Genomic DNA, 17,752 nt, shown 5'->3' with positions numbered 1-17,752 from the left:
TCTGGAAACGTGAACAGCTGTCTGAATATGAACTTGTCGCTTCAGGACTGGTAACGGTGATTTCCGTATAAATAAATTGCGTTTTCTTCTTTGTAAGAATCAACCAGTAAAAACTTCCTTATTACTCGCAGAGCCAGTCAGTTTCTTGGTTGACACTTATAACTTTCGTAATAAAGGACTTATTTTCTAATTTGTCTGCCTTTCTTTTTTTTTCATTGCTGAGGTGGGCAGCATAATTTGCAATATCAGAATCACTTCTCAATTTTTTAGATACAAATGAGTTGTGTACATAGAAAGGTACATTGTTTTTTGAGTCTCCTGAAAAATGTGATTTTTTTTTTTGAAATTTGTGGTAAGTTCCTATGGGACCAAACTACTGAGGTCATCGGTCCCTAGGCTTACACACTACTTATCAGATTAAACTAACTTACGCTGAGGACAACACACACACCCAGGCCCGAGGGAGGACTCGAACCTCCGACGGGGGCAGCCGCGCGAATCGTGGCAAGGTGCGATAGACCTCGCGGCGAGAAATGTGAGATTTGGTACTTAGAATCTTTTCAATTTCCACTCTTCAGTCATCTTCAGTAAAGGAAACAGAAGAAAAATTCGGAGTGGGTATTAAAATCCATGGAGAAGAAATAAAAACTTTGAGGTTCGCCGATGACATTGTAATTCTGTCAGAGACAGCAAAGGACCTGGAAGAGCAGTTGAACGGAATGGATAGTGTCTTGAAGGGAGGATATAAGATGAACATCAACAAAAGCAAAACGAGGATAATGGAATGTAGTCGAATTAAGTCGGGTGATGCTGAGGGAATTAGATTAGGAAATGAGACACTTAAAGTAGTAAAGGAGTTTTGCTATTTGGGGAGCAAAATAACTGATGATGGTCGAAGTAGAGAGGATATAAAATGTAGAATGGCAATGGAAAGGAAAGCGTTTCTGAAGAAAAGAAATTTGTTAACATCGAGTATAGATTTAAGTGTCAGGAAGTCATTTCTGAAAGTATTTGTATGGAGTGTAGCCATGTATGGAAGCGAAACATGGACGGTAAATAGTTTGGACAAGAAGAGAATAGAAGCTTTCGAAATGTGGTGCTACAGAAGAATGCTGAAGATTAGATGGGTTGATCACATAACTAATGTGGAAGTATTGAATAGGATTGGGGAGAAGAGAAGTTTGTGGCACAACTTGACCAGAAGAAGGGATCGGTTGGTAGGACATGTTCTGAGGCATCAAGGGATCACCAATTTGGTATTGGAGGGCAGCGTGGAGGGTAAAAATCGTAGGGGGAGACCAAGAGATGAATACACTAAGCAGATTCAGAAGGATGTAGGTTGCAGTAGGTACTGGGAGATGAAGAAGCTGGCACAGGATAGAGTAGCATGGAGAGCTGCAACAAACCAGTCTCAGGACTGAAGACCACAACAACAACAGTCATCTTCAGAAAAATATTTTGTCAGTGAAGCAAGAATTATAACAAGGATTTCCAACCTCTTTTCACCATCTGCTTGCAAGTCTGTGCTTTCATCGCTGTCCTGTCGTTTCGTCTCCTCGCGCGCTGCTACGCTTCCGGCCATCACCAGGACGACCAAGGCTGCCAACAGCAGTAACCGAAATCTGCACCGAAAGAGAAATGTATCAGTTAGTGCAGAACTCTAATTTGATTACATTTGGCCAGTTCAACCAAGATTATTGTGCATTAGGAGAGTCCATGAAAATAAAAGTATTATAGAAGCAGCAAAAAGGCATCTGCTCATTCGTCGTTGTTATCTGCCTGGCATTAACACACATATCCATCGTAGGAAGACATGGGAGCAGCTGTATTGCTGTTGTATGCTTGTATAAAATGTTTATCTACGGTACTGTAAGTTCCAGTATGTTATGGCTTCTTTGGGAGACGAAAATTAAATGTTGCTAGTAGCGAAGTAGTTACGTTTTTAAGTGATAAAGGGTGGTCTCGAACGTTCAGAAACGCACGAAAATGTGCTTAGAATATAAATCGTTCATCTCAAAAACAGTGGTATCAGACATTCGCTTGTAAAACTGCGCTTCTTATTATGAGGGTCATTTGAATAATCACCTATTCAATGTCCAAGAAACGGGAAGGAACAAAATATCGATATAAAGGGACCTAAAGACGCAAGTTGCAACGGCGTCACTTATTGCTGTATTTGCTGCAAGGCTGTATAGTATCTCTGTAAACTATGGAGCGGGGAGAGCTTGTTGTGGAGAAAGTTTCCTTTCCTGTAAGAGCGCTACAACTGCCGTACTGGATGACTAAGAATACTTCTCCTTGTACCAGAGCAGTACACCCTGCGGTCATTTATGCTGCACCTGTTCGTGTGTGTTTCGTCTGTTTCGTATATTAGTTACTAATATTGTACTCTGCCTGAAGCAAAATAATTGAAGCATCCAGAAGACATGGTCAGAGATCAACGTACACTCCTGGAAATGGAAAAAAGAACACATTGACACCGGTGTGTCAGACCCACCATACTTGCTCCGGACACTGCGAGAGGGCTGTACAAGCAATGATCACACGCACGGCACAGCGGACACACCAGGAACCGCGGTGTTGGCCGTCGAATGGCGCTAGCTGCGCAGCATTTGTGCACCGCCGCCGTCAGTGTCAGCCAGTTTGCCGTGGCATACGGAGCTCCATCGCAGTCTTTAACACTGGTAGCATGCCGCGACAGCGTGGACGTGAACCGTATGTGCAGTTGACGGACTTTGAGCGAGGGCGTATAGTGGGCATGCGGGAGGCCGGGTGGACGTACCGCCGAATTGCTCAACACGTGGGGCGTGAGGTCTCCACAGTACATCGATGTTGTCGCCAGTGGTCGGCGGAAGGTGCACGTGCCCGTCGACCTGGGACCGGACCGCAGCGACGCACGGATGCACGCCAAGACCGTAGGATCCTACGCAGTGCCGTAGGGGACCGCACCGCCACTTCCCAGCAAATTAGGGACACTGTTGCTCCTGGGGTATCGGCGAGGACCATTCGCAACCGTCTCCATGAAGCTGGGCTACGGTCCCGCACACCGTTAGGCCGTCTTCCGCTCACGCCCCAACATCGTGCAGCCCGCCTCCAGTGGTGTCGCGACAGGCGCGAATGGAGGGACGAATGGAGACGTGTCGTCTTCAGCGATGAGAGTCGGTTCTGCCTTGGTGCCAATGATGGTCGTATGCGTGTTTTCGCCGTGCAGGTGAGCGCCACAATCAGGACTGCATACGACCGAGGCACACAGGGCCAACACCCGGCATCATGGTGTGGGGAGCGATCTCCTACACTGGCCGTACACCACTGGTGATCGTCGAGGGGACACTGAATAGTGCACGGTACATCCAAACCGTCATCGAACCCATCGTTCTACCATTCCTAGACCGGCAAGGGAACTTGCTGTTCCAACAGGACAATGCACGTCCGCATGTATCCCGTGCCACCCAACGTGCTCTAGAAGGTGTAAGTCAACTACCCTGGCCAGCAAGATCTCCGGATCTGTCCCCCATTGAGCATGTTTGGGACTGGATGAAGCGTCGTCTCACGCGGTCTGCACGTCCAGCACGAACGCTGGTCCAACTGAGGCGCCAGGTGGAAATGGCATGGCAAGCCGTTCCACAGGACTACATCCAGCATCTCTACGATCGTCTCCATGGGAGAATAGCAGCCTGTATTGCTGCGAAAGGTGGATATACACTGTAATAGTGCCGACATTGTGCATGCTCTGTTGCCTGTGTCTATCTGCCTGTGGTTCTGTCAGTGTGATCATGTGATGTATCTGACCCCAGGAATGTGTCAATAAAGTTTCCCCTTCCTGGGACAATGCATTCACGGTGTTCTTATTTCAATTTCCAGGAGTGTAGAAGCAGCAAAAAGGCATCTGCTCATTCGTCGTTGTTATCTGCCTAGCATTAACACACATATCCATCGTAGGAAGACATGGGAGCAGCTGTATTGCTGTTGTATGTTTGTATTAAATGTTTATCTACGGTACTGTAAGTTCTAGTATGTTATGGCTTCTTTGGGAGACGAAAATTAAATGTTGTGTTGCTAGTAGCGAAGTAGTTACGTTTTTAAGTGATAAAGGGTGGTCTCGAACGTTCAGAAACGCACGAAAATGTGCTTAGAATATAAATCGTTCATCTCAAAAACAGTGGTATCAGACATTCGCTTGTAAAACTGCGCTTCTTATTATGAGGGTCATTTGAATAATCACCTATTCAATGTCCAAGAAACGGGAAGGAACAAAATATCGATATAAAGGGACCTAAAGACGCAAGTTGCAATGGCGTCACTTATTGCTGTATTTGCTGCAAGGCTGTATAGTATCTCTGTAAACTATGGAGCGGGGAGCGCTTGTTGTGGAGAAAGTTTCCTTTCCTGTAAGAGCGCTACAACTGCCGTACTGGATGACTAAGAATACTTCTCCTTGTACCAGAGCAGTACACCCTGCGGTCATTTATGCTGCACCTGTTCGTGTGTGTTTCGTCTGTTTCGTATATTAGTTACTAATATTGTACTCTGCCTGAAGCAAAATAATTGAAGCATCCAGAAGACATGGTCAGAGGTCAACGTACACTCCTGGAAATGGAAAAAAGAACACATTGACACCGGTGTGTCAGACCCACCATACTTGCTCCGGACACTGCGAGAGGGCTGTACAAGCAATGATCACACGCACGGCACAGCGGACACACCAGGAACCGCGGTGTTGGCCGTCGAATGGCGCTAGCTGCGCGGCATTTGTGCACCGCCGCCGTCAGTGTCAGCCAGTTTGCCGTGGCATACGGAGCTCCATCGCAGTCTTTAACACTGGTAGCATGCCGCGACAGCGTGGACGTCAACCGTATGTGCAGTTGACGGACTTTGAGCGAGGGCGTATAGTGGGCATGCGGGAGGCCGGGTGGACGTACCGCCGAATTGCTCAACACGTGGGGCGTGAGGTCTCCACAGTACATCGATGTTGTCGCCAGTGGTCGGCGGAAGGTGCACGTGCCCGTCGACCTGGGACCGGACCGCAGCGACGCACGGATGCACGCCAAGACCGTAGGATCCTACGCAGTGCCGTAGGGGACCGCACCGCCACTTCCCAGCAAATTAGGGACACTGTTGCTCCTGGGGTATCGGCGAGGACCATTCGCAACCGTCTCCATGAAGCTGGGCTACGGTCCCGCACACCGTTAGGCCGTCTTCCGCTCACGCCCCAACATCGTGCAGCCCGCCTCCAGTGGTGTCGCGACAGGCGCGAATGGAGGGACGAATGGAGACGTGTCGTCTTCAGCGATGAGAGTCGGTTCTGCCTTGGTGCCAATGATGGTCGTATGCGTGTTTTCGCCGTGCAGGTGAGCGCCACAATCAGGACTGCATACGACCGAGGCACACAGGGCCAACACCCGGCATCATGGTGTGGGGAGCGATCTCCTACACTGGCCGTACACCACTGGTGATCGTCGAGGGGACACTGAATAGTGCACGGTACATCCAAACCGTCATCGAACCCATCGTTCTACCATTCCAAGACCGGCAAGGGAACTTGCTGTTCCAACAGGACAATGCACGTCCGCATGTATCCCGTGCCACCCAACGTGCTCTAGAAGGAGTAAGTCAACTACCCTGGCCAGCAAGATCTCCGGATCTGTCCCCCATTGAGCATGTTTGGGACTGGATGAAGCGTCGTCTCACGCGGTCTGCACGTCCAGCACGAACGCTGGTCCAACTGAGGCGCCAGGTGGAAATGGCATGGCAAGCCGTTCCACAGGACTACATCCAGCATCTCTACGATCGTGTCCATGGGAGAATAGCAGCCTGCATTGCTGCGAAAGGTGGATATACACTGTACTAGTGCCGACATTGTGCATGCTCTGTTGCCTGTGTCTATGTGCCTGTGGTTCTGTCAGTGTGATCATGTGATGTATCTGACCCCAGGAATGTGTCAATAAAGTTTCCCCTTCGTGGGACAATGAATTCACGGTGTTCTTATTTCAATTTCCAGGAGTGTATTTCGTACATGTACACACCATCGTCGAGTAAGTAAATGAGTAGAGCGGCAATTTTCTGTGATATGTAAACGGCTACCAGAGTGCACTAGTGTTATTAGTGTTTAGTGTTGATACAAGTTTCTGTAGGGTAAATAAGGGACGTGAACAGCGTCGGATGCCAAGTGATCACTACGAAGGACATCGAGATGCCACGTAGTCGTGTGAGAGAGCACTATCAGCACCTGATAGAGTTTGAAATGTGTCTCACTGTGGGTCTCATTTGGTCTGTTGTCGAGTTGTACGATATACAGACTTGTGAGGCATTTGGATGTGACAGTGGCCCGATGTTAGACTACGTGGGAACGTGACGGAAAGCATACTCGTTGTCAAGGTTCCAGTCGACCAAGTGTGACCACCACAAGGGAGGATCACCGAATTGTGCACCAAGCACATTGTAACTCCTTCACACCAGCGCCAGACCATCCAGTAACAGGTAATGGTCTACTTGTGACCTGTTTCATCCTACTGGTTGGAGACTAGAAGGAGCCGAAGTAGATAATTACCGTCCTAAGCGTAAGATGCCATTGACAGCACACCGTAACCAGTTTGTTTTTGGAGTGCTGCTGAAATACTGATGACAGTCGTTCTTCCCGCGAACCATACGTGGCTGCAACAGAAAAGGAAGGTAATGCCAGTGGCACGTAAAGTGCCCTCCGCCACACACCGTTGGGTGGCTTGCGGAGTATGAATGTAGATGTAGATGTATCATGAGTTTGCACTATCCCGGTTGACCACCGTCGGCGAGTATTGCGGCGACAAATTAGATTAGATTAGTACTTGTTCCATAGATCATGAATACGACACTTCGTAATGACGTGGAACGTGTCAGGTTAATAAAAGGTGTCTATACAAGATATCCCCCCCATGAACAATGGACCTTGCCGTTGGTGGGGAGGCTTGCGTGCCTCAGCGATACAGATAGCCGTACCGTAGGCCAGACAAACGTGTGTTTCCTGAAGAGGGGCAGCAGCCTATTCAGTAGTTGCAAGGGCAACAGTCTGGATGATTGACTGATCTGGCCTTGTAACACTAACCAAAACGGCCTTGCTGTGCTGGTACTGCGAACGGCTGAAAGCAAGGGGAAAACTACGGCCGTAATTTTTCCCGAGGGCATGCAGCTTTACTGTATGATTAAATGATGATGGCGTCCTCTTGGGTAAAATATTCCGGAGGTAAAATAGTCCCCCATTCGGATCTCCGGGCGGGGACTACTCAAGAGGACGTCGTTATCAGGAGAAAGACAACTGGCGTTCTACGGATCGGAGCGTGGAATGTCAGATCACTTAATCGGGCAGGCAGGTTAGAAAATTTAAAAAGGAAAATGGATAGGTTAAAGTTAGATATAGTGGGAATTAGTGAAGTTCGGCGGCAGGAGGAACAAGACTTCTGGTCAGGTGACTACAGGGTTATAAACACAAAGTCAAATAGGGGTAATGCAGGAGTAGGTTTAATAATGAATAGGAAAATAGGAATGCGGGTAAGCTACTACAAACAGCATAGTGAACGCATAATTGTGGCCAAGATAGATACGCAGCCCACACCTACTACAGTAGTACAAGTTTATATGCCAACTAGCTCTGCAGATGGCGAAGAAATTGAAGAAATGTATGATGAAATAAAAGGAATTATTCAGATAGTGAAGGGAGACGAAAATTTAATAGTCATGGGTGACTGGAATTCGAGTGTAGGAAAAGGGAGAGAAGGAAACGTAGTAGGTGAATATGGATTAGGGCTAAGAAATGAAAGAGGAAGCCGCCTGGTAGAATTTTGCACAGAGCACAACTTAATCATAGCTAACACTTGGTTTAAGAATCACGATAGAAGGTTGTATACATGGAAGAACCCTGGACATACTAAAAGGTATCAGATAGATTATATAATGGTAAGACAGAGATTTAGTAACCAGGTTTTAAATTGTAAGACATTTCCAGGGGCAGATGTGGACTCTGACCACAATCTATTGGTTATGACCTGTAGATTAAAACTGAAGAAACTGCAAAAAGGTGGGAATTTAAGGAGATGAGACCTGGATAAACTGAAAGAACCAGAGGTTGTACAGAGTTTCAGGGAGAGCATAAGGGAACAATTGACAGGCATGGGGGAAAGAAATACAGTAGAAGAAGAATGGGTAGCTTTGAGGGATGAAGTAGTGAAGGCAACAGAGGATCAAGTAGGTAAAAAGACGAGGGCTAGTAGAAATCCTTGGGTAACAGAAGAAATATTGAATTTAATTGATGAAAGGAGAAAATATAAAAATTCACTAAATGAAGCAGGCAAAAAGGAATACAAACGTCTCAAAAATGAGATCGACAGGAAATGTAAAATGGCTAAGCAGACATGGATAGAAGACAAATGTAAGGATGTAGAGGCTTATCTCACTAGGGGTAAGATAGATACTGCCTACAAGAAAATTAAAGAGACCTTTGGAGATAAGAGAACCACTTGTATGAACATCAAGAGCTCAGATGGAAACCCAGTTCTAAGCAAAGAAGGGAAAGCAGAAAGGTGGAAGGAGTATATAGAGGGTCTATACAAGGGCGATGCACTTGAGGACAATATTATGGAAATGGAAGAGGATGTAGATGAAGATGAAATGGGAGATACGATACTGCGTGAAGAGTTTGACAGAGCACTGAAAGACCTGAGTCGAAGCAAGGCCCCCGGAGTAGACAACATTCCATTGGAACTACTGACGGCCTTGGGAGAGCCAGTCCTGACAAAACTCTACCATCTGGTGAGCAAGATGTATGAAACAGGCGAAATACCCTCAGACTTCAAGAAGAATATAATAATTCCAATCCCAAAGAAAGCATGTGTTGACAGATGTGAAAATTACCGAACAATCAGTTTAATAAGCCACAGCTGCAAAATACTAACACGAATTCTTTACAGACGAATGGAAAAACTAGTAGAAGCCGACCTCGGGGAAGATCAGTTTGGATTCCGTAGAAATACTGGAACACGTGAGGCAATACTGACCTTACGACATATCTTAGAAGAAAGATTAAGGAAAGGCAAACCTACGTTTCTAGCATTTGTAGACTTAGAGAAAGCTTTTGACAATGTTGACTGGAACACTCTCTTTCAAATTCTAAAGGTGGCAGGGGTAAAATACAGAGAGCGAAAGGCTATTTACAATTTGTACAAAAACCATATGGCAGTAATAAGAGTCGAGGGACACGAAAGGGAAGCAGTGGTTGGGAAGGGAGTAAGACAGGGTTGTAGCCTCTCCCCGATGTTATTCAATCTGTATATTGAGCAAGCAGTAAAGGAAACAAAAGAAAAATTCGGAGTAGGTATTAAAATCCATGGAGAAGAAATAAAATCTTTGAGGTTCGCCGATGACATTGTAATTCTGTCAGAGACAGCAAAGGACTTGGAAGAGCAGTTGAACGGAATGGACAGTGTCTTGAAAGGAGGATATAAGATGAACATCAACAAAAGCAAAACGAGGATAATGGAATGTAGTCGAATTAAGTCGGGTGATGTTGAGGGTATTAGATTAGGAAATGAGACACTTAAAGTAGTAAAGGAGTTTTGCTATTTGGGGAGCAAAATAACTGATGATGGTCGAAGTAGAGAAGATATAAAATGTAGACTGGCAATGGCAAGGAAAGCGTTTCTGAAGAAGAGAAATATGTTAACATCGAGTATAGATTTAAGTGTCAGGAAGTCATTTCTGAAAGTATTTGTATGGAGTGTAGCCATGTATGGAAGCGAAACATGGACGATAAATAGTTTGGACAAGAAGAGAATAGAAGCTTTCGAAATGTGGTGCTACAGAAGAATGCTGAAGATTAGATGGGTAGATCACGTAACTAATGAGGAAGTATTGAATAGGATTGGGGAGAAGAGAAGTTTGTGGCACAACTTGACCAGAAGAAGGGATCTGTTGGTAGGACATGTTCTGAGGCATCAAGGGATCACCAATTTAGTATTGGAGGGTAGCGTGGAGGGTAAAAATCGTAGGGGGAGACCCAGAGATGAATACACTAAGCAGATTCAGAAGGATGTAGGATGCAGTAGGTACTGGGAGATGAAGAAGCTTGCACAGGATAGAGTAGCATGGAGAGCTGCATCAAACCAGTCTCAGGACTGAAGACCACAACAACAACATACAAGATATTACATTACACAAAATATTACATGACACGTAATATTTTTAATTTTTTTGGGGGGTTGGGGAAATTACCCACTTACTATATCAAAAAATTCATCTAATGAGTAGAAGGAGTTGCCATTAAGAAATTATTTTAATTTCCTTATAAATGCTATATGGCTATGTGTCAGACTTTTGATGCTATTAGGTAAGTGACCAAAGAGTTTAGTGGCATCATAATTTACCCCTTTCTGAGCCAAAGTAGTGAAGATCATCCTGTCTCCTAGTGTTGTAGCCATGTACACTGCTATTACCTTTGAATTCCTTCGGATTGTTAATGACAAATTTCATAAGTGAATATAGATATTGTGAGGCTACAGTGAAGATCTCTAGCTCTTTAAATAAGTCTCTGCAGGATGATCTTGGATGAGCTCCAGCAGTTATTCTGATTACACGCTTTTGCGCATTGAACACTCTCTTACTCAATGATGAGTTACCCCAGAATATGATGCCATACGAAAGAAGAGAATGAAAATAGGCGTGGTAAGCTAATTTACTCAGATGTATATCGCCAAAATTTGCAATGACCCTAATAGCATAAGTAGCTGAACTCAAACGTTTCAGCAGATCCTCAGTGTCTTTTTTCCAGTTCAACCCGTCATCAATGCATACACCTAGAAATTTTGGATATTCTACCTTAGCTATTCTACCTTAGCTTAGGGAGAGATCCTATTTTTCCAGTGATTTGAAAAGGTACAGCAGAGTTACTCCTGGCGTCATGGTGTGGGGAGCCATCGGGTACGACTTCAAGTAGCGACTGTTAGTGACTGAGGGAACTCCCCGACAGCACAATGGTACGTCACTAACATCTTGCGTCCTAATGTGTTACCGCTCATGCGACAGTATTGTGGTTGTCAACGAGGAAAGGCTCGTCCACTCGTGGCACACTCCTGTATGAACTGCCTGCGTGATGTTGAGGTACATCCGCAGCCAGCAAGATCCCCAAATCTGTCCTCGATAGAACGTGTATGGGAACAGTTCGGACGTTTACTCCATTCTTGTGCCGATCTTCATAACATGAAAGACCAGACGCAACAGTTGTGGGCCTTCTTGCCTCTGGAGAGGATAGAACGGCTTTGTGACAACCACCCCAACCGAATCAGTACATGCATCCAGACCAGATGTGGAGCAGCGTCATTCTGATAAGTGGGCTCATGCTGTCAAGTTTCTTGTAAACCTCACTGGAGTTTTTAATCATTGAAATAACATCATAGACCCTCTCAACCAGTGAAGATTCATTTCGTTTCCAACATCCTTTCTGGGGCTTCACTTTTTCTGCCAGGCGGTGTATTTCACAGTGCGCAGAAACGTTGGAAGTAGTAGGGGGCGAGTAACCAAGGTTACCACTATGTTCTCCAACACAAAGCATTTCAGTAACCATGGATCAGTGGACTAAGCAACAACGGTCGTTTGCAGTGAAACCATTCTACCAAAGCGGTAGCTATGTAGCCGCTCAGCGTCGTTTCTAGGCGCATTTTCAAATTAGTCGTAATAGGCTGATGCCTTCGGTTAACTCAATAAAAAATTGGGTCGAAAACTTTGAAAACGTTGGTGAAACAACAAGGAAAAGAGGTGGCAGAACGAAGACAGTGCGCACTCCCGAGAATGTGGAACGTGTAAGAATTGCTGTGGGAAGAAGCCCCCGGAGATCGGCGCGTAGACAGAGTTGGAATTTCTAACAGGACTGTCCGAAGGATTTTGAGGTTACACTTACATCACCACCCATACAAAATCCAAGTGGTTAACACTTTGAATAATAACGACTTTGTTGTCCGACAGCATTTCTGTGAAAGTGTTTTGCAAATGGTTGAAGGAAACGACGAGCTTGTTGACAACCTCTGGACGAGTGACGAGGAAAATTTTCACAATGGATAAATGAACAAATTGAACTTAAGATATTGGAGTGATCGGAACCCTCAGCGACTACTCCATGAAAAACCCTTGCACTCAACCAAGATAACAGTTTGGTGCGCAATGCCGTCATTGGTAATAATAGACCCTTATTTTTTTGAGAATGAGAGAGGGCAATCTGTTACCGTGAAGGGTGAACGCTATTCAACAATGTTAAGGACATTCTTCATACCTCAGCTTCGTCAGTATGCAGTGAATGGTGAAACATTATTTGAACAAGACGGAGCAACAGGTCACACAGCCCGCATGAGCATGAATGTTCTCATGTTCTCAGTGGTTTTTCCTAAGCGGTTGATTTCCCCCCCCCCCCTCCTCCCTCCACGCTGCCCTCCACGCTCCACCACACCTCACAGCTTGTGATTTATTTCTTCTGGGGTTACCTTGAGAGAAAAATGTACGAAGAAAGACCTCATAACGTTGGCAAGAATCCCGCTGTAAATCGAGAGAATTCGTCAGGGTTTGCTCCATCAAGCGATGAACAGCTGTGTAAATCTGTAAATGGACTGCGAGAATTCCGTGATCGAGAAGGACGCCATCTGGCTGATGTTATTTTCAAACAATGAAAAAAAATGTTGATGCTTCTTCTTCTCCCAGTACCTACTAGACTTCTGAATCTGCTTAGTGTATTCATCTCTTGGTCTCCCTCTACGATTTTTACCCTCCACGCTGCCCTCCAATACTAAATTGGTGATCCCTTGATGCCTCAGAATATGTCCTACCAACCGATCTCTTCTTCTAGTCAAGTTGTGCCACAAACTCCTCTTCTCCCCAATTCTGTTCAATACCTCCTCATTAGTTATGTGATCTACCCATCTAATCTTCAGCATTCTTCTGTAACACCACATTACGAAAGCTTCTATTCTCTTCTTGTCCAAACTATTTATCGTCCATGCTTCACTTCCATACATGGCTACACTCCATACAAATACTTTCAGAAATGACTTCCTGACACTTAAATCTATATTCAATGTTAACAAATTTCTCTTCTTCAGAAACGCTTTCCTTGCCATTGCCAGTCTACATTTTATATCCTCTCTACTTCGACCATCATCAGTTATTTTGCTCCCCAAATAGCAAAACTCCTTTACTACATTAAGTGTCTCATTTCCTAATCTAATTCCCTCAGCATCACCCGACTTAATTCGACTACATTCCATTATCCTCGTTTTGCTTTTGTTGATGTTCATCTTATACTCTCCTTTCAAGACACTGTCCATTCCGTTCAACTGTTCTTCCAAGTCCTTTGCTGTCTCTGACAGAATTACAATGTCATCGGCGAACCTCAAAGTTTTTATTTCTTCTCCATGGATTTTAATACCTACTCCGAATTTTTCTTTTGTTTCCTTTACTGCTTGCTCAATATACAGATTGAATAACATCGGGGAGAGGCTACAACCCTGTCTTACTCCCTTCCCAACCACTGCTTCCCTTTCGTGTCCCTCGACTCTTATTACTGCCATATGGTTTTTGTACAAATTGTAAATAGCCTTTCGCTCTCTGTATTTTACCCCTGCCACCTTTAGAATTTGAAAGAGAGTATTCCAGTCAACATTGTCAAAAGCTTTCTCTAAGTCTACAAATGCTAGAAACGTAGGTTTGCCTTTCCTTAATCTTTCTTCTAAGATAAGTGTAAGGTCAGTATTGCCTCACGTGTTCCAATATTTCTACGGAACCCAAATTGATCTTCCCCGAGGTCGGCTTCTACCAGTTTTTCCATTCGTGTGTAAAGATTTAGCGTTAGTATTTTGCAGCTGTGACTTTTTAAACTGATAGTTCGGTAACTTTCACATCTGTCAATACCTGCTTTCTTTGGGATCGGAATTATATTCTTCTTGAAGTCTGAGGGTATTTCGCCTGTCTCATACATCTTGCTCACCAGATGGTAGAGTTTTATCAGGACTGGCTCTCCCAAGGCTGTCAGTAGTTCTAATGGAATGTTGTCGACTCAGGTCTTTCAGTGCTCTGTCAGACTCTTCGCGCAGTATCGTATCTCCCATTTCGTCTTAATCTACATTCTCTTCTATTTCCATAATATTGTCCTCAAGTACATCGCCCTTGTATAGGCCCTCTATATACTCCTTCCATCTTTCTGCTTTCCCTTCTTTGCTTAGAACTGGGTTTCCATCTGAGCTCTTGATATTCAGACAAGTGGTTGTCTTTTCTCCAAAGGTCTCTTTAATTTTCCTGTACGCAGTATCTATCTTACCGCTACTGAGATAAGCCTCTATATCCTTACATTTGTCCTCTAGCCATCCCTGCTTAGCCATTTTGTACTTCCTGTCGATCTCATTTTTGAGACATTTGTATTCCGTTTTGCCTGCTTCATTTACTGCATTTTTATATTTTCTCCTTTCATTAAATTCAATATTTCTTCTGTTACCCAAGAATTTCTACTAGCCCTCGTGTTTTTACCTACTTGATCTCCTGCTGCATTCACTATTTCATCCCTCAAAGCTACCCATTCCTGTCAATTGTTCCCTTATGCTCCCCCTGAAACTCTCTACAACCTCTGGTTCTTTCAGTTTATCCAGGTCCCATCTCCTTAAATTCCCACCTTTTTGCAATTTCTTCGGTTTTAATCCACAGTTCGTAACCAATAGATTGTGGTCAGAGTTCACATCTTCCCCAGGAAATGTCTTAAAATTTAGAACCTGGTCCCTAAATATCTGACTTATATCTGACTTACCATTATATAATCTATCTGATACCTTCTAGTATCTCCACGGTTCTTCCATGTATACAGCCTTCTTTCATGATTCTTGAACCAAGTATTAGCAATGCTCTGTGCAAAATTTTACCAGGCGGCTTTCTCTTTCATTCCTTACCCCCATTCCATATTCACCTACTACGTTTCCTTCTCTTCCTTTTCCTTCTATCGAATTCCAGTCACCCATGACTATTAAATTTTCGTCTCCCTTCACTACCTGAATAATTTATTCTATCTCATCATTCATTTCATCAATTTCTTCGTCATCTGCAGAGCTAGTTGGCATATAAACTTGTACTACTGCAGTAGGCGTGGGCTTCGTGTCTATCTTGGCCACAATAATGCGTTCACTATGCTGTTTGTAGTAGCTTACCCGCACTCCCATTTTTTTATTCATTATTAAACCTACTCCTGCATTACCCCTATTTGATTTTGTATTTATAACCTGGTATTCACCTGACCAAAAGTCTTGTTCCTCCTGTCACCGAACTTCACTAATTCCCACTATATCTAACTTTAACCTATCCATTTCCTTTTTTAAATTTTCTAACCTACCTGCCCGATTAAGGGATCTGACATTCCACGCTCCAATCCGTAGAACGCCAGTTTTCTTTCTCCTGCTAACGACGTCCTCTTGAGTAGTCCCCGCCCGGAGATCCGAATGGGGGACTATTTACCTTCGGAATATTTTACCCAAGAGGACGCCATCGTCATTGAATCATACCGTAAAGGTGCATGCCTTCGGAAAAAATTACGGCTGTGATTTCGCCTTGCTTTAAGCCGTTTGCAGAACCAGAACAGCAAGACCGTTTTGGTTAGTGTTACAAGGTCAGATCAGTCAATCATCCAGACTGTGACCCCTGCAACTACTGAAAAGGCTGCTGCCCCTCTTCAGGAGCCACACGTTTGTGTGGCCTCTCTACAGATACCCCTCTGTTGTGGTTGCACCTACGGCACGGCTATCTGTATAGTTGAGGTACGCAAGCCTTCCCACCAACGGCAAGGTCCATGGTTCATGGTGGGGGAATAAAATGAATAAAATTTTGCTTTCTGCATCCGTGTTTATTTTACACTCATTTAAAAAATGCATGCTTGACTGCCACATCGTGTATTAAAGCATTTAGCTAACAATAAAAAATATACCGGTTTGTTAGCACAGTGCATTTAAACTGGTTTAAAAGATATGTTGTGAAAGGTTTGATATACACTCCTGGAAATGGAAAAAAGAACACATTGACACCGGTGTGTCAGACCCACCATACTTGCTCCGGACACTGCGAGAGGGCTGTACAAGCAATGATCACACACACGGCACAGCGGACACACCAGGAACCGCGGTGTTGACCGTCGAATGGCGCTAGCAGCGCAGCATTTGTGCACCGCCGCCGTCTGTGTCAGCCAGTTTGCCGTGGCATACGGAGCTCCATCGCAGTCTTTAACACTGGTAGCATGCCGCGACAGCGTGGACATGAACCGTATGTGCAGTTGACGGACTTTGAGCGAGGGCGTATAGTGGGCATGCGGGAGGCCGGGTGGACGTACCGCCGAATTGCTCAACACGTGGGGCGTGAGGTCTCCACAGTACATCAATGTTGTCGCCAGTGGTCGGCGGAAGGTGCACGTGCCCGTCGACCTGGGATCGGACCACAGCGACGCACGGATGCACGCCAAGACCGTAGGATCCTACGCAGTGCCGTAGGGGACCGCACCGCCACTTCCCAGCAAATTAGGGACACTGTTGCTAGTGGGGTATCGGCGAGGACCATTCGCAACCGTCTCCACGAAGCTGGGCTACGGTCCCGCACACCGTTAGGCCGTCTTTCGCTCATGCCCCAACATCGTGCAGCCCGCCTCCAGTGGTGTCGCGACAGGCGTGAATGGAGGGACGAATGGAGACGTGTCGTCTTCAGCGATGAGAGTCGCTTCTGCCTTGGTGCCAATGATGGTCGTATGCGTGTTTGGCGCCGTGCAGGTGAGCGCCACAATCAGGACTGCATACGACCGAGGCACACAGGGCCAACACCCGGCATCATGGTGTGGGGAGCGATCTCCTACACTGGCCGTACACCACTGGTGATCGTCGAGGGGACACTGAATAGTGCACGGTACATCCAAACCGTCATCGAACCCATCGTTCTACCATTCCTAGACCGGCAAGGGAACTTGCTGTTCCAACAGGACAATGCACGTCCGCATGTATCCCGTGCCACCCAACGTGCTCTAGAAGGTGTAAGTCAACTACCCTGGCCAGCAAGATCTCCGGATCTGTCCCCCATTGAGCATGTTTGGGACTGGATGAAGCGTCGTCTCACGCGGTCTGCACGTCCAGCACAAACGCTGGTCCAACTGAGGCGCCTGGTGGAAATGGCATGGCAAGCCGTTCCACAGGACTACATCCAGCATCTCTACGATCGTGTCCATGGGAGAATAGCAGCCTGCATTGCTGCGAAAGGTGGATATACACTGTACTAGTGCCGACATTGTGCATGCTCTGCTGCCTGTGTCTATGTGCCTGTGGTTCTGTCAGTGTGATCATGTGATGTATCTGACCCCAGGAATGTGTCAATAAAGTTTCCCCTTCCTGGGACAATGAATTCACGGTGTTCTTATTTCAATTTCCAGGAGTGTACTTTGTGTAAGAGCTCGATGTTGCTCCTTATGGTATCACTGAGCAGATGTAGTAGGGACTGGCCAGCTTGGTCTTTCGTTTCCAGGAAGAATATACTCGATATTGTAGCGCAATACGCAGAACTGCTGCGGCGTGTTCACTAGCCCCATTACCATAGGCGAATAACAACATAGTAAAGTTGTCACTGTAATAGATGTCTTTCACATTTTGCCACCTAATCTGTAATTAATGATCGCCATAAAATACGAACTATTCGCCATAAAGAAAGAATAGTTACAAATCAGAAATGTCAGATGAAATTT

The 17,752-nt window shown here is 45.4% G+C and overlaps 1 protein-coding gene across 2 annotated transcripts in view; it reads right to left on the bottom strand.

Annotated features, from left to right (window-relative positions):
• Positions 1-17,752, bottom strand: part of LOC126109382 (uncharacterized) — a 228,298-nt gene that overhangs the window by 126,845 nt on the left and 83,701 nt on the right. For both annotated transcript variants that reach the window (XM_049914403.1, XM_049914404.1), the window contains exon 2: positions 1,497-1,622. In XM_049914403.1, the coding sequence (XP_049770360.1) occupies positions 1,497-1,622 (126 nt within the window). The remainder of the gene's footprint in view (positions 1-1,496; positions 1,623-17,752) is intronic.

Source organism: Schistocerca cancellata, chromosome 12 (genome assembly GCF_023864275.1).
Source record: "Schistocerca cancellata isolate TAMUIC-IGC-003103 chromosome 12, iqSchCanc2.1, whole genome shotgun sequence".
Taxonomy (NCBI): domain Eukaryota; kingdom Metazoa; phylum Arthropoda; class Insecta; order Orthoptera; family Acrididae; genus Schistocerca; species Schistocerca cancellata.
Note: the sequence above shows the minus strand (reverse complement) of the source record. Positions and strands in the feature narration are given on the sequence as shown.